Raw genomic sequence first — 17,195 nt, 5'->3', positions numbered from 1 at the left:
AATGCTCTAAAAATGGGGAGTCCAAGATTTAGTTATTTTTTTGTGTTCCACCGAATGTAGGAAACATAGAGGCTGCTGGTTATGTGCAACTGGACTCTCCTACTCTGTGATATATACCTCTAAATATTTAACTTCAATCTGTATATATTTCCCCCAAATCTTCAGATGATTACTACAGGAGGGAAGAAGGAATATGTACCTTACCTTTAAACATACTGAAGCGGAAAACTTTGCTGAACTGGTATCCAGATCTGTCAAATTTGGGACTTAAAGCTCTGACAGCCATTCTGCAGGCAGAAGCCCTGAAAAAATTCAGCAAGCTCATTAATACCTCAATTTGTTTATAACAAGTTCCTCATCTAGGGAAGGGAAGTAGATTTTCCTTACATCATTTGAAGATCTGGAGCTGTGCTTCTGCCCAGGGCCCTCAGGTGTGAGTAAATGAAACTTGCCACTTGCATGCTAGGATCCTTCAGCACAGCATCAGCTAATGTCATCAGGATTGGAAGACCTGGCTTAGTTTCAAGCAAAACCACTGCAGCTAACATTCGGATTCGAGGATGAATCTTGTGATTCAGGAAAATCTCAAGGGTAATAGCCTGGACCTGAAAATAATTGGTACTTTCAGAATTAATCTGTATTTGAACATTTTGCTAATAACCTTTCATCACCAATGAATGATCTCTTAATCACTAGTACAGTAAAAATTTGTATTATTTAATTATTATGACTACAATGTTCCTGGTTTCAGAGTTTGATGGCTGGAAGGAGAAATATGGTAATACTGATTCCTAAGCAATCAAAGCCAAGGAACCTCACTGAATAACTTCTACATCAAATCTACTTTCCCTGGTTAAGCTATAGCAAAAGATACCTGCAATATAACCAAGACAAAATCTAGATAAAAGTGATTTCAAGAACCCATCACAGAATCTTAGGGGTTGGAAGGGACCTCCAGAGATCATCGAGTCCAAGCACAAGTAGGTGTCCAGGCAGGTCTTGAATATCTCCAGAGAAGGAGACTCCACTACCTCTCCGAGTAGCCTGTTCAGGTGCTCCATCACCCTCACTGTAAAGAAGTTCTTGGGCACATTTGTGCGGAACTTCCTGTGCTCCGGTTTCTGGCAGTTTCCCCTTGTCCTGTCTCCACACACTGCTGAAAAGAGTCTGGCCTTGCCACTCTGCCCCCACACCTTAGATATTTATAGACCTGGATCAGGCCCCCTCTCACTGATGAAGATGTTGAAAAATATGATGAAAATGATGATGAAAAATAAAGTCAGTGATCACCCATAAAGATATGCCTTAACTCAAGCTATTTGATCTTCTGGCGCCCATTCTACTCAAATAACAGTTCACTTCCAAAAATCTCTACACCTAGTACGTAATTTAAAATTGTAATGTGATGCGAGAAATGTAATTTTCACAGTACTACTTGTAACTAATGTGTTTGATCTGTACAGTATTTAGTATCGAGACTAATTTTTTACTGGAACATTTCCAGCTTGCATGAGAGGAACTAAAATGTTTGACTGCAGCTTCAAACTGATTGGGGATGGAGTAACATCATTTTGGCACAATCCTCTGGACAACCCTGTTCTGCCTCTAACATCTACGCTTTTTAATATAAGGTATGATTGAGAAAGCTTTATGTATTTTTCTGCAGTAGCTTCTTTCTAAATGCAACTGCTTTTTCAAATTAAAGAATAGAAACGACAGGCCATGCATTAAGTCTGTTTAATGCAAATATGGGTGTGTAGCTAGCTGCAAACCAGGGATTAAACTGACTGTTTTTTGAACAATGCAAAATCCAGTCAAAGTCATTAACCTGCTCCAGATCAATTTTCTCTAAAGCAAATGCATAGAAAATGGAACTAAACAGCAGTCTGGGTCACATGTGGAAAGCTAGGCCAAAGGACAAGCAGAGATGCAGCATTGTTTTCAAATACCAGATCAGCTTTTCCCTTCCCCAGCAAATAACCTAATTTCTACGCTTGCTATCTCTCCACCATCTAGCTCCTGCACTCTAGTAAATTGTTTCTATATTCTTTTGCTTAAAAGCATAAACCAGCACACTGTTATCTATGGATCAATATGTGGAATCAAACTGGCAATCATATGCAAAAATTAATACAATGAAAAAATTAGTACAGCAGAATAGTTAACGAAAGCTTTTAATTTTACTTTTCATGTTAAGAATTGTCTCATAAAAAAACGTAACAGGGAAAAAGATGTAAGGTTTCCTTTTATAAGTGACTTGCTTTAGGGTGAAAATGATTGTAAAGTGATGTCTGTGGTGGATGAGATTATGCCCACATAACCATTGTATTGTGATGTCTAATCATTACCTCATTCAGGGACAAAAGTCACATTTAGTAAATGCTCCATTTATGACTTAAACCCACACAATGGCTGTAAATTTGTAATTAGGATGCAAACTTCTAGCATCTATTTTCAATAAGATGTCTTGAATTATGATTAGATGTGACACTCAGTATTAAGTGTCAATTTTCAGAAAACCTTGTTTTGTGGTTCTCTCACATACCAAAGTTGAAGTAGCACTAAACACATTTTGGTCAATAATTCAGCTTTCTGTCTAATGTCCTTGGAAAATAAAGGTTTGCAATGGAAACACTGGTTTGTCTTCGAAAATAGGATAATGAATCCTTTTAATAGGATTTCCGCCGCTTTCTGAAACACTAGAGGTTAATGTCAAAATGAATAAAACATGACAGCTCAGGAATGATAAAAGATTTTAAAAAATGCACAATATTACAGCTATATATGAAAATAAAGCCACTGTTTTCCTCTCTCCTTCTGTCATCAATTAGCTTCAATGTATTGACTTATCATAAGCGCAAAGGAAACAGTTTTGTTTTCTTACCATTTTCGGGTCTCTCGTGCCTATGCTTTTCAGGGACATCACAGCAGTTGCATGGACCTTGAGGGGCAGATCTGAGGCACCAGCTGCATAGCTGGGCAAAAATTTCTTGATGTGCTTGATGCTGGCTGGATGTCCTACATTTCCAAGGGCTTTCAAGGCCAGCAAGATTTCTTCTGTGTTAGATTTGCTCAATGCCTCTCCTGCAAAGCCATGGAGTAGCTGAAAAAAAGCCACATATCTGTTGAGTCCAATTCCAGCTCTTATCTATACTCCAATTGCAAGTATGTTTGAAGTTTGACTTTGATAATTTCAGCTTGTTCAGTATGCTTATTTCCATTTTTTTTCCCCAAATTCTTTTTTTCCTCATGAACTGGACATTTTATTCATAGAAGTATAGCCAAGAAAGTTGCTATGAACTGCTTCTTCATCATTGTGCCTTAAAGTTATTGAGTAACATTTTTAAGGACAAAATTAATGGAGAGGACATAATTCCTACTTCCTTTGAGAGTGAGTTGAACATTGTTTGAATATCTCTGCCTATTGCTAGAGGATAGATGAAAAAATATGTATACAGTTTAATCCTTCAGATCTTTAAATAAGATTCCTCAGGATGTGTCACGGGTGGTGTTCTTCAATGTAGCTCTAACAACAACCTTTTAGTGTGCAATAATAGCTAGGATTCTCGTAGACAACTGGATCACACTTGCATTTACAAGGTAAAATTAGAAATAGTTGTCTGTATGTTCTGATTATGGGAAAATAACTATATCCTAGCAGAAAGCTTTTGCAATGCAATGCAATTAAAAAAAAAAAAAAACAAACAAAAAAAAAACAAGCAAACAAAAATAAAATCCACAAAAAAACATCTCTAGGAAAGAAGCACAAGATGTTGTAGAATATTTTAAACATAGTCCTTGTGCTTTAAAGTATCACACTGGAGATTCATTGGCAGTGCAGAAACAGTGCATTTGATATTATTAATCAAATGAAATTGTGAAATGCGCTGAATAAGCCTACATAATCATTCACTTTGGGAAAGAATTTCCACTTCCTGGCACAAGGTTTCTGAGATTTTATTAGCTCAAGAGTATTGGTGGCAACCATAACACAGGGTATGCACATAGGAACATCAGCCGTGCCTGTGTACAACAGGAAAAATTAATGGGAGACAGAATATTTTGGGAATGCCCTGCTCGTACTAAGGGTGGGGGACTTGTCAGTAACCAAGAGTGAGGACACCTATTTCCTTTTCCTGGCCAGGTGGACAACCACTGTAAACCATAATGTACATCTCTAGAATGCAGAAATGATATTTATTATCTATTTAAACTGTTTTCAGGCATGTTGACTAAAAGCAGTGCAGAACAGGAATGATATTCCTTTTATTAAAACCTTACACTCTACATGGATGACTAGGCACTGCTTCTGGCTGAAAAATGTCTGGGCTACACAGCTTTGGACAAAACCCTGGGCTTTTGTGTCATTTAGTTGATATATCTGTTAAGCATCTATATTTAGCAGTATTTCAGAGCGGTGCTGTGGGACATCATTAATAGTCAGCAATAAAGCAGAGATACTCAGAAAGTGCCATGAATTATATGCTGCTTCTTCTCAATCTCTTTCGTGTGTGAATCTAAAGATAAAAATGCTGTATTTAACCAACTGGGGTTCTTTTCCCCCAAGGAAACAGTGCAATGAAGTGAAATAAGATTTCTGAATAACGAAGAAAGTACTCAAGGCTTAATTTTTCTTTTAAATGATACATAAAAATCCGGTTACCTGGAGACATTCAGAGCAGGAGTCTGATGAAGAGCACTGTTTGTGGCACAGTGATGCATAGCTGAGGTGGCAAACCTTTCCAAGTACACTACTTGAGCGTGGACAATGTTTTTTCACAATGAGCTGGGGAGAAATTAATAGTTTGTTACCTCCAAGAGTGAAGGGTAACAGCATTAGAAACTTCCAAATACAAGACAATACCAGCATTTTTAGATTTCCATATCTATGAATTTAGAGTCAATTAGTGAATAGTGTTACGTTTGACAATGCAGTTGTAAAATAATTCCAAGTAACTTCTGAAAGGCAGATCTGTTGCTTTTACAGTGTTTTAAATATAAAATTGGAATGGACTATAATCTAAAGGGATAAAATCAGCCAGTTATGAAATGAGTGGATTGTTAATTGGGCACACATTAGTTGAAAAAAAATGCTCTTCATAGATGTGCCTACATAAGCTTCATCAGTAGGTACAAACATTGCAATCAGTTGTGGATGGACCTTAGTAGTTTGGGATACCATGAACATTTCATTTAAATCGTGGAGATGGAAGGAGGCAACAACATACCACCTCTTTGAGTGAAAAGCATAGCATTACCACACAGCTATGCCCAGTATGTCATAGCTTTTACAGCAGGCAAAACTCTACACTGAGAATCACGGTCTTTACCTAGGTTAGACAGAGATAAATACCTGCATTTGAGGGCAGAATTAGACATGGCAGAAGAGGGAAAAATTGAAAAGAATGACTAAATTTCTCTGATGTGGGCTCCATATTGGCATAATTCCCTTGATTTCCATAAATCTGCTCTGATTTATATCCATTCTGCTAGGTCAGTTAGGACAAATCCATATTTACGACAAATATGTATTTCTTACTCCCTAGTCTTTGTAAACACTCTGTGAGAGATCCAATCTGATGCAACTACAAAGCACATTTGAACAAATGAAGACTAGAAATCAGCTTACAACAACCACCTCTGTCACTGGAAGGTATTTTACTCTCTTTTCTGTTTTATTCTGGATTAATTTTTGCCCTCTTGATTTGCATTCTCCTTCCCCTGAGACACTCAGGAAATAAACTCCTTTCAACCTCACTAGAGGATATAAAACCTTTGTATTTTCAAAGCCCTTGCAATCTTGTCAAAAGAATAAATATAGCAGATGCTAAAATCAGTGTGATTTGAGAGTGTTCAAAGAATCCTACTGTAGCTTCTTCCATCACGTCTTGAGTTGGTGAGCTTGAGTGGAGAGCCATAAGCACCGTCTGAGCCATTTCCCAGTTGGTGAGCTCTTGCCTTTCCATTTTACGCCTCAAGAATCTCAGTGAACGGTGATTGGCTGCTGCAGGAAGTACATCCAAAATGTAGCGCCTGGAATGGGAAAAGCAATTTCCCAGATTTACATTTGAGCACAATCATTCCAGATGGCCTCCAACAAAGTTTCCCAGCAGAAGAATAACCACTTTTATTCTTTGTACCTGTATGCTGGCCGACTTGAGAATTGTTTCCATATCGACTCATAATTCTCCTCATTTGCAGCACGGAAGAGGTGCATAAGCTTGAGGGCTTTTGCTGGTGCATCACTGGGAAGCTGTTCATATGTGGTCTCTACTAAGTCTTGCAGGCTTTCCTCTATCTGTGGGAGGATTCAACTGCATTAAACTTAAATTTTTTCCCACATTTACTGACTCTAACCTCCAGCCAAAATTCTCTCTGTGGCTAAACTTTACCTGGCTTCCAACATCTTTTATTTTGAATAAGTGGACAGGAAGCTGAAGCAATTCACTGCCAAACTGGTACTGAAGTGATCCACGTTTCTGGAATTCTTTTGGTGGAACTTCTGCCACTTGCTTTTGCACGTCAATCAAGGCAAGTTTCTGCCTGAAATAGAGGAAACCAGAGAGATAACCTCAGAAGATGCTGAGTACCAATCCTACAATTGTTTCTGCTTCTCTGCACTGCCGTGCAGCTGATTCTTTTTTCTTTTTTTCTTTTTTTCTTTTTTTCTTTTTTTCTTTTTTTTTTCAGAATGGTTTTATTATTGAGGGGTAAAGTTATTTACAAGCTGATGAATTAGTATACAGTGCTCAAAACTTCTCTGAGAAGGTGTGCTTTTACTCAACAGGGCTCAGATCAAAGCCAGCTTTTGCCTTCCTTTGGGAATAACATGGCCTGAGAATTTAAAGAAAACATGTGAGATGAGAAGCTGTGGCCTGAACAAGATCATAGGAATTCTGTGTTGAGACTTAATAAGTAAGTAGATAAAAATGACTGATGAGAAAGATCTTCTCTAATTATAACTCATTTAAGAAGTTCATAGAAGTTTTCACATATCAGTGCCTCCTAGAAAATTCAAAACAAATGAAAAATAGTTAGATACAAGAGGAAATATTAGTCTTTTTACTTGCACTCTTCCAATTCTCTCTTCACTTTGTTTGGAAATTTGAATGCCTTGGGGACCACAGAAGATAAAAGGTTCTCATGAAGTTTCTAATTGGATTTCCTACTTGAAGAGTGCCAGATGCATTCAGGATTACTTTTCAGAGAAATACCCAAGATTCTGGAAATTTTTCAGAGTACCGTAAATTTTTCCTTAATTAAGAATAATTCTGATGAGAGAATATCTTTGTAAACTGTTCGTATCTGTGCTGAATTTTCAACTAAATACATGTGTCCTATCACAGCAATTATGTTTAAAAAAGGTAATTTAGGACACAGTAATGATGTTAAGCATTTGTATTTAACAACTGAAAATATTCCAAAAGCAATATTATTATACTATGCAGCATTTCAAAATCTCTCGAAAATTAGCTTATTTATTTTAGAATCTCTACAATGATCTTCTGTATCATTTCTATCCACTCCTGCCATATGGATTACAGAGAACTGCTGTTGAAAATATCAGAGAACCTTTTTTGCAGACAAGCCACTAGAATTCGAATAGAAATCACTACAGAATCAGCAGATATTTTTTTCTCTTGAAATTTTACACAATATTGTTAAATGGGCATTTGGGTTAGAAAGTATAATATCAGGTACATATTGACAGAATTAACTTCCCCCTTCAAAAGCATGATGAATCTGTTATGTCTCCATCTTCACTGTTTTGGGAAGAGATATATCTTCATAGAATAGATGGGAAAATGTTAGACACTGAAGGGAAGAGCAAACAAATACTAAAGATGAGCTTAAAATGATGCTGAAGAGTCTTATGCTGAAGCGGACAGAAAAATCAGCTCCAAATGTTTTAAATCCTTGATGCTAGACTATTTATCTATCTCTTGTTTTACACAGAGTGCATTGCAAAATTAACTTCTGAAAACCTACATGACAAATCAATATCTTCTGTGCTACCTTATATTTGCCTCTTTCTGGTAAGCAATACAGGAAAGCCAGAGAAAAGGTGGAAGAGTAAAGGTACTACCCTTTCTGGGAGATCTGTACCTGAAGAAGAATAGGATGACAGTCTATGCAGGCTTAAGAGTGAGCTTAAATCAACAAAATCAAACACCAAAAATCTAGGGGCTTGAGCTGAAAATTAGCAGAGGTTTCAATTTCAGACAACAATATTCTTTCTCATTTTGCCTCAAACTCATTCAAGAACTATGCAAAAGTTGCTGTGAAAAAACAAATACATATTACACTTCATGTTCTCAATTTTTTTTGCAGTAAAATACAATTTCCTATCAATAAATAGTTTTGATGGAAATTTTGCAAGCTGCCACAGTACTTAAGAAGTATTTCAGAATCCAAAGTCCTATCTAGATTTCTTGTGAACTAGTCTCCAGGGTCTCTAACTGCATTATTATTTTCTAGGGAACTCTGTTTCAGTGAGTAACTGTCTTTCAAAGTATTTTACTACAAATATATTAGTTCACAGTTTTTCAGATGGAATTACATTTGTTTTGGCTTTTATGACATAAATCAAATATCCCTGAGAAATAAAATAATCAAACTCTGCCAAGTTTAGCTAACAAAATTTGGATAGTGATGTGCATGTTTCAGATTTACAATGAAGAGTGAAGGTTGTTCTTATGAACTGTTCGGGATTTCATGTAATTAAATATTGGCAAACAATAGAACATAGAAGTAAAGGCTTTATTTCAGTTACGGAGTTTGACCAGACTACTGAGATGCTGAGTTAGCTGCTGAATTAAAGGCATATGTACAGTACCTTGCTTCTACCATAGCATTTCCTCCTGTTATCTCATGGAAAGGTGTGAACTGGTGGATTTCCTCGACATTAGCTTGTGTGATTACAGCTTCATTACGAGCATATTTAATTTTGTAATTATAAGTAGCAGTTGCCCGGGAATTCTTGTTTCTCTTTATAACAAAAAAACAAACAACGAACAAAACAACATCAACAACAATAAAGAACATAGAAAGTCATTTACCTTCTAAATTCTATGTCTAGAAGCTATTACATCATCACCCATTTCAACCCACTTATTTTCCACTGCTGTTTTGCTTGGTGACAACTCAGTGCCTGCACACTTCATGGGAGAGGTCAGGCACACTGCCTGGATCATTCATTTTTACCACTAAGAAGTGTTAGCTGCTTTCTTTCCTTTCCCAAATGTAAGTCAGTCCCTATTCCCTTGGGAAAGAGACATATTTTCTGAGCAGAGCAGTGGAAAAAGCTACGCAATTTCTTACATCAAAGAGAGAATTATAATAAGGTGCAGAAGTGCCTATCTTGAATAGTAGAAACTGCACACCATGCTTAGCTTTTTTTTTTTTTTTTTGCCTAACAGAAGAGGTAAATTAACTCATGCTGATAATTAATGGCTTCCAACCCAGCCAGCTGAACTCAGTTGAGTTATGCCTATAGCACACAACAATCTGTAGCATGGACCTCTGCTGCCCTGTGGACTTCATTTTCATACTGAAAAAAAAATGTCAGTTACTAGATGGAACAGATCTGATATCTTCTCTCAGTCTAGGTATTAGAAAGCAGATGTCAAATAGCCCTCTGTATAAGAATATAAAATATGTAAACAAAATACCGGTCTAAGTTACCTGCTGACAGGTCTGGCACGGCTGAGTGTATGCTGAACCTATGACCACTTGGACTTTCTCTTCACAACTGTTCAGATCCTTGGATTTGGTCACATAGACTAGGTTTGCTTTCTTGTTTTCCTGAATTGCATATGTTGTGTTACAAATACCTCCGATCCCAGCCTGTCAAAAATAAGATCAGAGAAGTTTACCCCTCTGCAAAGTTCCATCAGTTCCTCACACAGACTCTCTTGCTAAATTCAGAATTTTCACAATTCCTGATGGAAATGCATACTTTTTTTATTCATTGTAAGTTCCAGAAGAAAAATTGGGATGACCTGTAATTTCATTTCGTTTTTTATACACGCATGTTTCCAATAAGTCAAATCAGGACTTTCTTGAGAGAACTAAAACACATGAGATTTCTCCTGAGATGAGATTTGGAGGCTCAGAAAAGATAGGTAGCGATTTCCAGTTAGAGCTGTTGATTATGAAATATGATTTGAGGAATATTAATAAAAAGTGCCAGAATAATGTGATCATTCAGAATAAAAATCTCAACAGCAAAGTATTTTAAAGATAGAGATGACATTTTTCCCTTAAAATTTGCTTTTATAGACAGTTTATAAATGCCTATGGAACAGGCCTTGGAATATCAGATCATCTGTCACAATATGAACAGCAAGAATTAAAAAGAATTTCAGGATAGCAGAGTTTTGATTATAGATTTTCTTGAGTTTGCAGTTTTACTTCAGACTTCCAATAATATTTCAAGCATATATATTTATAAGAGCTCTTAAATCACCTCAGTCAGAGCAGGGGTTTTGGAGAGGGAAATATTTGATTGCATTTTAGAAGGAAGGGTTATTTTCATGATTTTTTTATTGTTATTGATAGCTTAGGGACTCCAGAGAGCAGCTCAGGGCTATGTCAGAACAGCAAAATGGTCACGTGCCGGTTGCAAGGCAAGACATACCCACTCTATCTTTAATTTAGCAACATTCCTGAAAAAAAAAAAAGTGGTTTTAGGAAAGGCTAGGACACAGAGTCGATCTTTCCAAAAGGCTTGAGCTCTGCAAATACAAGTGTGGGGCTCCTCTGGAGGCTGAAAGCTGAAGTAGAGAGATTTAACTTTTAACAAGGACATGCAGCCCATAGATCTTGGTGGGATGAATTAAGACTCAGGTATTACAGGACTTCTAGGGCAGTACAGGTACAGTTGCCCTACACACTGTAGGCTGTGAAGTAGAACTGCCCAGCGTAGTCCTTTAAACCAGTCTGCTACTTATATTTTGGGACTAATAATGTTTCTTTTCCTTTCCAGTGTGACTTGAGATTGTCAAGTGAGGGTGCCAATGCTCATTAATCAGTTGCTGTTCAAGAAAAACAAAGAACATTTGGAAACTATTTTAGGAAGTGAACTCACATATACTGTTCAGCTATGAGAGAAGGACATATTGCTACCTGAGTTAAAAATAATGAAGATGTAGAACTAGATATGGGAAAACAGCACTGCAGAATACGCAACAGAATGACTCATTTTTTTAATGTGCAATAAGCAGTGTGAAGATATTAAGCCATGTACTTCATTTTCCAGAAGAAAAACTCTATCCGTACGAAGATACATTTTTTTTTTTTTTTTTTTTAAAGTTAGCTATTCTGGTCTGCATTTTCAACAAGGACAGCATGAGAGGATAGTAATTTCAAGATTTCTGCTTATCTCTGAATCACATGAAGTCTAATCAATGTAAATATGGTTTTAGAAAAACTAAACACATTGCAATTTTTATAGTGAACAGCAATACCAAGTGGTTTACTTTGACTAAGATATAAAAACCTGAAAAGAGTGGAAATTCCAACAGAGTACCAACTGAAGCTGTTAAAGCTATTATTGTAATATCATAGCGCATATACTGTTTTCTTCCTAATAGAGGAGCTAGAAGAGATTAAAGTATATATGATTGGTTAAAAAGTCAAATAACTGTTATTTTAGCTTGAATTTTGCATTCTATGTTTAATACTGTATTCAAATTTTATGTATGCTTCAGCTTTCAAAGTAATATACTTCGGAAACACAAGCCAGATTTTCTAAAATTCTAATGCTGCAAATGCATTTGCTGAAATACTTTCATCAAACAGATTAAAAATCTGCTCTTCTGTTCTTGTTTAGCTACAGCTCCATCAAATATTGTTCTATGAGAATAACCTAATGCTGATCACCCAAGCTTAGATGTTTCTTCTTACAGAAGTTTATACCTGAATTTAGAAAATAAAATAGAATAATCTGATATTTTATCTATTTATACAGCAACCACAGTGGCTAAGACAAAATGCCCACCTCCTGTAAACTGTATGAATGCTGCATCTTCTTCATACTGAGCTCCAGCATATTGAGAATCCCTCTGTAGATGTTCAGACCATCGTCCGAGACAGAATCAGGAGCCATAACGTTTCCAATGTGGCCATTGCTATACTCAAACTTGATGGGATTACTAAGTTGTCCAGTTAGTGCCTGAGTCAGTTTGAGTGATCGAGAGAATGAGCTTGTAGGCCAGATGCCATTGTACTCTTCTGCTTCAGTTGAGTGAATCTAGAACAACAGGGTAAATATAGTTTCTTTAAAAATTTTTCATTTAGTTTTTTGCCAATCCATGTAAGCAGCTGAAGTTTTACTTGCTTCAAAAATACACTTTTAAATAACATAAAGGCTCTACAAATGGAAAACCTGAGGTTTTCATTTAGAGTAATTGATATAAATATACATATTTCCATATTTAAAGGGATATAGAAGAGAGTAATTTAAATAACTGTCATATTCCCAAATTCATGACACTCTACTTTTTTGCAGAGATAATCCATATTGCCAAAGGTCAACTCATATGTAGAAATAAGCCAGAGAAACAGGTTGCTACTCAAAGTAGTACAGAAGATCTGCAGGAAAAAGTTAATGTTGCATAAAGCATCATTAACTCCTGTTGTGAACTCTGTCATCTCTCTTGCTGGGGTCACAGAGCACAGACAGCAGTCAGAAACTAATAACAACATGGCTGGTGGGCCAGCCAGATAGTCATAATTAGTTAGAGCAGCGGAGAGCAGATAACAAAAATTGTCCTTGTTCTGCAGTGGTGTGGCAGAGCCGAAGGCTCAGGCACTGGCCCCAGCCCTGCTCTAGCATCAACCTGTGGCACATGCAGGCAAGTAGGAAGTTGTACTAAACTGTGCATAACTCAAATGATTTCTGCCCCATTGGAACAGGGCATGTTTAGCTTAGTGTCTCAAAGGACCCTTCCCTCCTATATGTTTTGACAATTTAAAGAGCCTTTTCTCTGACACCTTAGGCAGGCAATGCGATGCAAGCCATGGATTAATTTCTCAGAAAGCCACACAAACTAAATCTTCATACAGTAAGTCACTGGAGACTGCGCTTTCATATTTATTTTTGTTATTGTTGGTGGAGATCACTGCGAACTCCAGTAACTGAAGCTTACAGAGGAGGCTGTTATGGAGTAAATCCCTCATGTTGCCTCTTGGACATGCTTCTGGCATATTGCATTCGGGCAGATTTGGGACTGCACTGCAGGGTCAGTGCAAGGTAGTTTTCCCCAGCCCTCAGGGCCCAAGCAGGCCTTATGCTGTCTACTTGGTTTTGAACACAGCTGGCAATTCTTACTTATGCATTTCTGATGAAAAAATTGTCAGCTGGGATCAGGTACCAAAGCTTTTTACTTGGGCTAAATGAGAACTAGTAGGCTATAGATGAAAGAGTAATTCCCCAAACTGTCCCTCCTCACAGTCTAATTTAAATATAACAGCAGCAAAGTAAACTTCTCTGGGAGCAGAGGGGAATAAAATGTATTGTTACCTTTCACTTAGAACCTGCCCCAAAATCTTGTGACTTTTTTTTTTTGTTTGTTTGTTTTCTCATCCTTTTCTTCGCTAAAAGTATTTAAATTTGAAATAAATATTTTCACAAGTTTACTAGGGCAGGTGAAGCATTGTTGGAAGGTTTTAGGGAGCAGAAGTCAATTCTGGGGGAAGAATCAGCATATTGAGAATCAATTTAACAGGCATGATGGAGGACAGGGGACAAAGATAAAAATTCTGTCCCTGCTGTGGCAATGAAGTCTTCTACTCACCAGTACAGATTTGTGACTTTTATTTTCTTGTATGTTTTGCAAAAATAAATAAATAAATAAATAAATAAAATAAAATAAATATCCAGCCATTTGCAAAGGTCATGGAAAAGCAATGTGTCCTGTCTAGCTCTATTATAATTTGAACTTATAGAAATACCTAATCCCAGAAGGCTAACGCAGGCTGAAAGGCTACAGAATTTATAGGCATTTATCAGACATTCACCAGTCTTTTTAATCTGCATTTTTTCAATTTGCCAAATAAATGCTTTTAAAAAGATCATTTTTCTTCCACATGCATAGAAGACTGAGTTTGTGTAAAGCAATTGAGGGGTGCTTTTCAATACATTCATACATTCATTAGAAACTCATACAGGCTTCTGTTAAAAACATTTTTCACATAATCAGAACTCTTAGTAATTACTCAGCATGCAATGAAAATATACAATTGAGGATGACAAAGGATGTCATCTGGGACCCTGCAGAAAAAGAAGCCACCAGATTACATTAATTATGCTAAATATTGAATCACATCCAGCTACTGTCATATGTTTTATTGCCTTTCATTTGCTGGCTACGAAATCAGTTGATTAAATAATCCTAGGTTGTACAGTTTGGAACAATTGGATTGATCCAATAACAAATTATTGTGCATTTCAAATTACATTCCATTGTCTCCCTAGCCACAAAGCAGAAGAAATCCTTCAAGCCCAAGGTTGGCTTGAGCTGAGAATTACCTGGCAATGTGCAAATAGAATTTAGAGCACTGAATAAAAAAACAGTAGCGTTAGTTACATTCTGCCTGAGTAAGCACAACATATGATGAAACTTAATTACTTCCCAAAAGCTTAAAAAAACTGAACAAACCGGTATCAAGAGAATTTTACCATTCAAATTGAATAAGTTTTCTTACCCTAATAATACAAAGTTTTGGTCCAATACCACTAATTTCCACCTTGCTTCTTATCCTTATTCCAGCTCTTGCAAGTCCTTTCTCTGGAATTCCACTGAGAAGTATGCTTTCATGATCGTATGTATAAACCTTGTTTTCACCAAAATCAGGTTCTGCAAATAAATGTTTTTCATAAAACATTATAGAGAACATATTAAAATACCTGTATTAGAATATGTAGAACAAAAATGATAAATCTGTTCATTTTTATATTTCACCTGAAGAAAATTAGCTGCTGTAAAATTGCATTAAACATTGATATACTTTTCAGATTTTATTTTGAATTTCACTCATTATAATTATAGTGGCTGATAGGAAAATTACTTACGGTAATTAAGATGCTGGCTCCCTGAAAGAGAAGGAAGGAAAAAGAAGCAATAAATGACAAAGCAAAAATAATCCCAAATGTTAATGTATTTTAGTATAAAAGGCTGTACATCATCTTGTACATATGGCATAAGTCTTTCCAATTAACTTTACTTGTAATTCAACACGTACCCAAAAGTATCTTTTACTAAACAACTTTTGTAAGCAAATTATATTCTGAAACATTCTCCTGAAACTATCATATAAAGTTTATTAGAACAGATAAGTTACTTACCCACCAGGGTTAAAACCAGGGCTAATATTAAGCCCCTCATGGTGGGAATAAAGTGGAATTGAACATGCTGATTTCCCTTTTATAAAGGCATGTGCTATCACATGTCCCTTTTGGCATGTTGGTTTGACAAATAAATGCATTTTAGAATGGATATTGATCAATCGAAAAACAAACATTTCTGAGGGCATAGATGCTGACAACTTCAAATCACCCCATGATTTCAACTTTCTATGTGAAATAGAAATTTTGCTTTTGAAATATCTTGCTTTCTACTTTTTTCCAGTTTCCCTACGTGTAGCCATACAGTAAAACTATCATTAAAATATAAAGTTAAATAATATTAGTGCCTTAGTAATAACAAGATTAATTGGACTATTCTCTATTAGTATCTTTTTTGTCCCAATAATTCTGACTTGCTAGCAAGTCAAAATCACAGCTTTGAAGATACTCATTGCTTTGTCACATCTCAACTCTGCTTTTAGAGAAGAATTTTTAATTGATTTTACATACTTAAGATTGAGATAGCCCTTACCTCATAGTCATGCAATGAGAAGAAGTCTTTCTATGCTTTCCTTCAGGGTTGTCTTTGCATGCATTTCTTCCTGCCCACACCTGGGAAGTGTGATCTCCACATTAGTTTCTGGCTACTGGTCAAAGAATGTTCTGTTACAACAGGAGATAAATTAATTTCTGCATTTGTGAAAATAATGCAATAAATGCAGCAGTTACAGTTCCAGAAGGATCTCAGGGAGGTGGGAGCCTCACACTCTTCTCAGAGTCTTCTCAGGAGGCTTTTGCTGCTGGAGAAAAGGTATCCAGAATTTCCCACTTCTAATATTTAGACCAATCCTTTGCAAAACTAATTCAGGAGCAAGTTTACTCTCTGACTTCAGTTATACATATTTCTTTTAAATGTTTAACATTTACTTAGAATTTAAACTAGTCTTTTGCTCAAATTAAATGGTAAAAATTAATAATGGTAAAAATAAATTAATGGTAAATTAAATATCACATATAGCCCACCTGCATGCAAGGGGTTATTGAAGGAGCAGGAAGGATAGTTCAGGAATGTGTATCTGGTATTTTCTTGAGGCTGTGAAAAGTATAACATCTGTGCCAGTAATGCACATTGCCAGGCAGCTGAACTCTATCTTCCAGGAGGAAAGCAAGGCTTTCTTTGTTGTTGCTATTCATCAGAAAGGAGAAGGGTGAAATCAGAGCCCAGGTACTGAGGCTTCCAACATCAAGGCCTGAGAATACACTTACCGTGGGCCCCATCCAACAGTCTCTTGACTGAATTACTTCATTTACTTGGAGTGATTCCACCTGACTAAGGAATAATGCAGTTCATTACTGCAGTGCCAGCACACCTGAGCTGGGTTTATGGTGGAAGGTGACAGGTCTGTACCGGGCTCCTGGTTGGCCAGGCCCTGCTGGTGGGCACAGTGGGGAGCAGTCATCAGTGGAATGAGGGCTGCCTCAACTGAGGCCATTGCTACCCACACCTCCAAAAATCCTGAGAGTTTCTGTGCAGTGGCTCTCTTCCATGAGGGGAAAGACATCTATGTGGATGAATAGTCAGGTCTTCCATGGAATGGAATGTGTGTCTAATAAAATATTGAAAAATATATGATAAACATATGAACTGTTACTAGAGATTAATAATTGGTGCATTTTTTCTCTGTGGGTTTGGATGGTGAAAAATTAAACGCAGATGGCTTTTCCCCTATATTTTCCTTCTAACTGGTGCTAATGAAGAAAAGATGGTGCTAACTAACAGCCTTGATTCTCAGTGGGTGAGAAACAGCGAGATGCACAGTGCTTGCAGGCCCTACGAAATCCACCA

General features: G+C 36.7%; 1 protein-coding gene across 1 annotated transcript in view; it reads right to left on the bottom strand.

The window, feature by feature from the left end:
- Positions 1 to 16,842, bottom strand: part of LOC100538898 (vitellogenin-1) — a 43,547-nt gene extending 26,705 nt beyond the window's left edge. Inside the window, exons 1-13 of the mRNA XM_085231855.1 lie at positions 16,758 to 16,842; positions 15,077 to 15,097; positions 14,710 to 14,861; positions 12,002 to 12,253; positions 9,685 to 9,846; positions 8,837 to 8,988; positions 6,393 to 6,543; positions 6,141 to 6,298; positions 5,868 to 6,033; positions 4,664 to 4,786; positions 2,885 to 3,103; positions 388 to 605; positions 205 to 302 (exon numbers count right to left, since the gene is read on the bottom strand). Coding sequence (XP_085087981.1) covers positions 205 to 302; positions 388 to 605; positions 2,885 to 3,103; positions 4,664 to 4,786; positions 5,868 to 6,033; positions 6,141 to 6,298; positions 6,393 to 6,543; positions 8,837 to 8,988; positions 9,685 to 9,846; positions 12,002 to 12,253; positions 14,710 to 14,861; positions 15,077 to 15,097; positions 16,758 to 16,842 — 1,957 coding nt within the window. The remainder of the gene's footprint in view (positions 1 to 204; positions 303 to 387; positions 606 to 2,884; positions 3,104 to 4,663; positions 4,787 to 5,867; positions 6,034 to 6,140; positions 6,299 to 6,392; positions 6,544 to 8,836; positions 8,989 to 9,684; positions 9,847 to 12,001; positions 12,254 to 14,709; positions 14,862 to 15,076; positions 15,098 to 16,757) is intronic.
- Between the last annotated feature and the right edge of the window lie 353 nt (positions 16,843 to 17,195).

Source organism: Meleagris gallopavo, chromosome 10 (genome assembly GCF_905368555.1).
Source record: "Meleagris gallopavo chromosome 10, MGAL_WU_HG_1.1, whole genome shotgun sequence".
NCBI lineage: Eukaryota > Metazoa > Chordata > Aves > Galliformes > Phasianidae > Meleagris > Meleagris gallopavo.
Note: the sequence above shows the minus strand (reverse complement) of the source record. Positions and strands in the feature narration are given on the sequence as shown.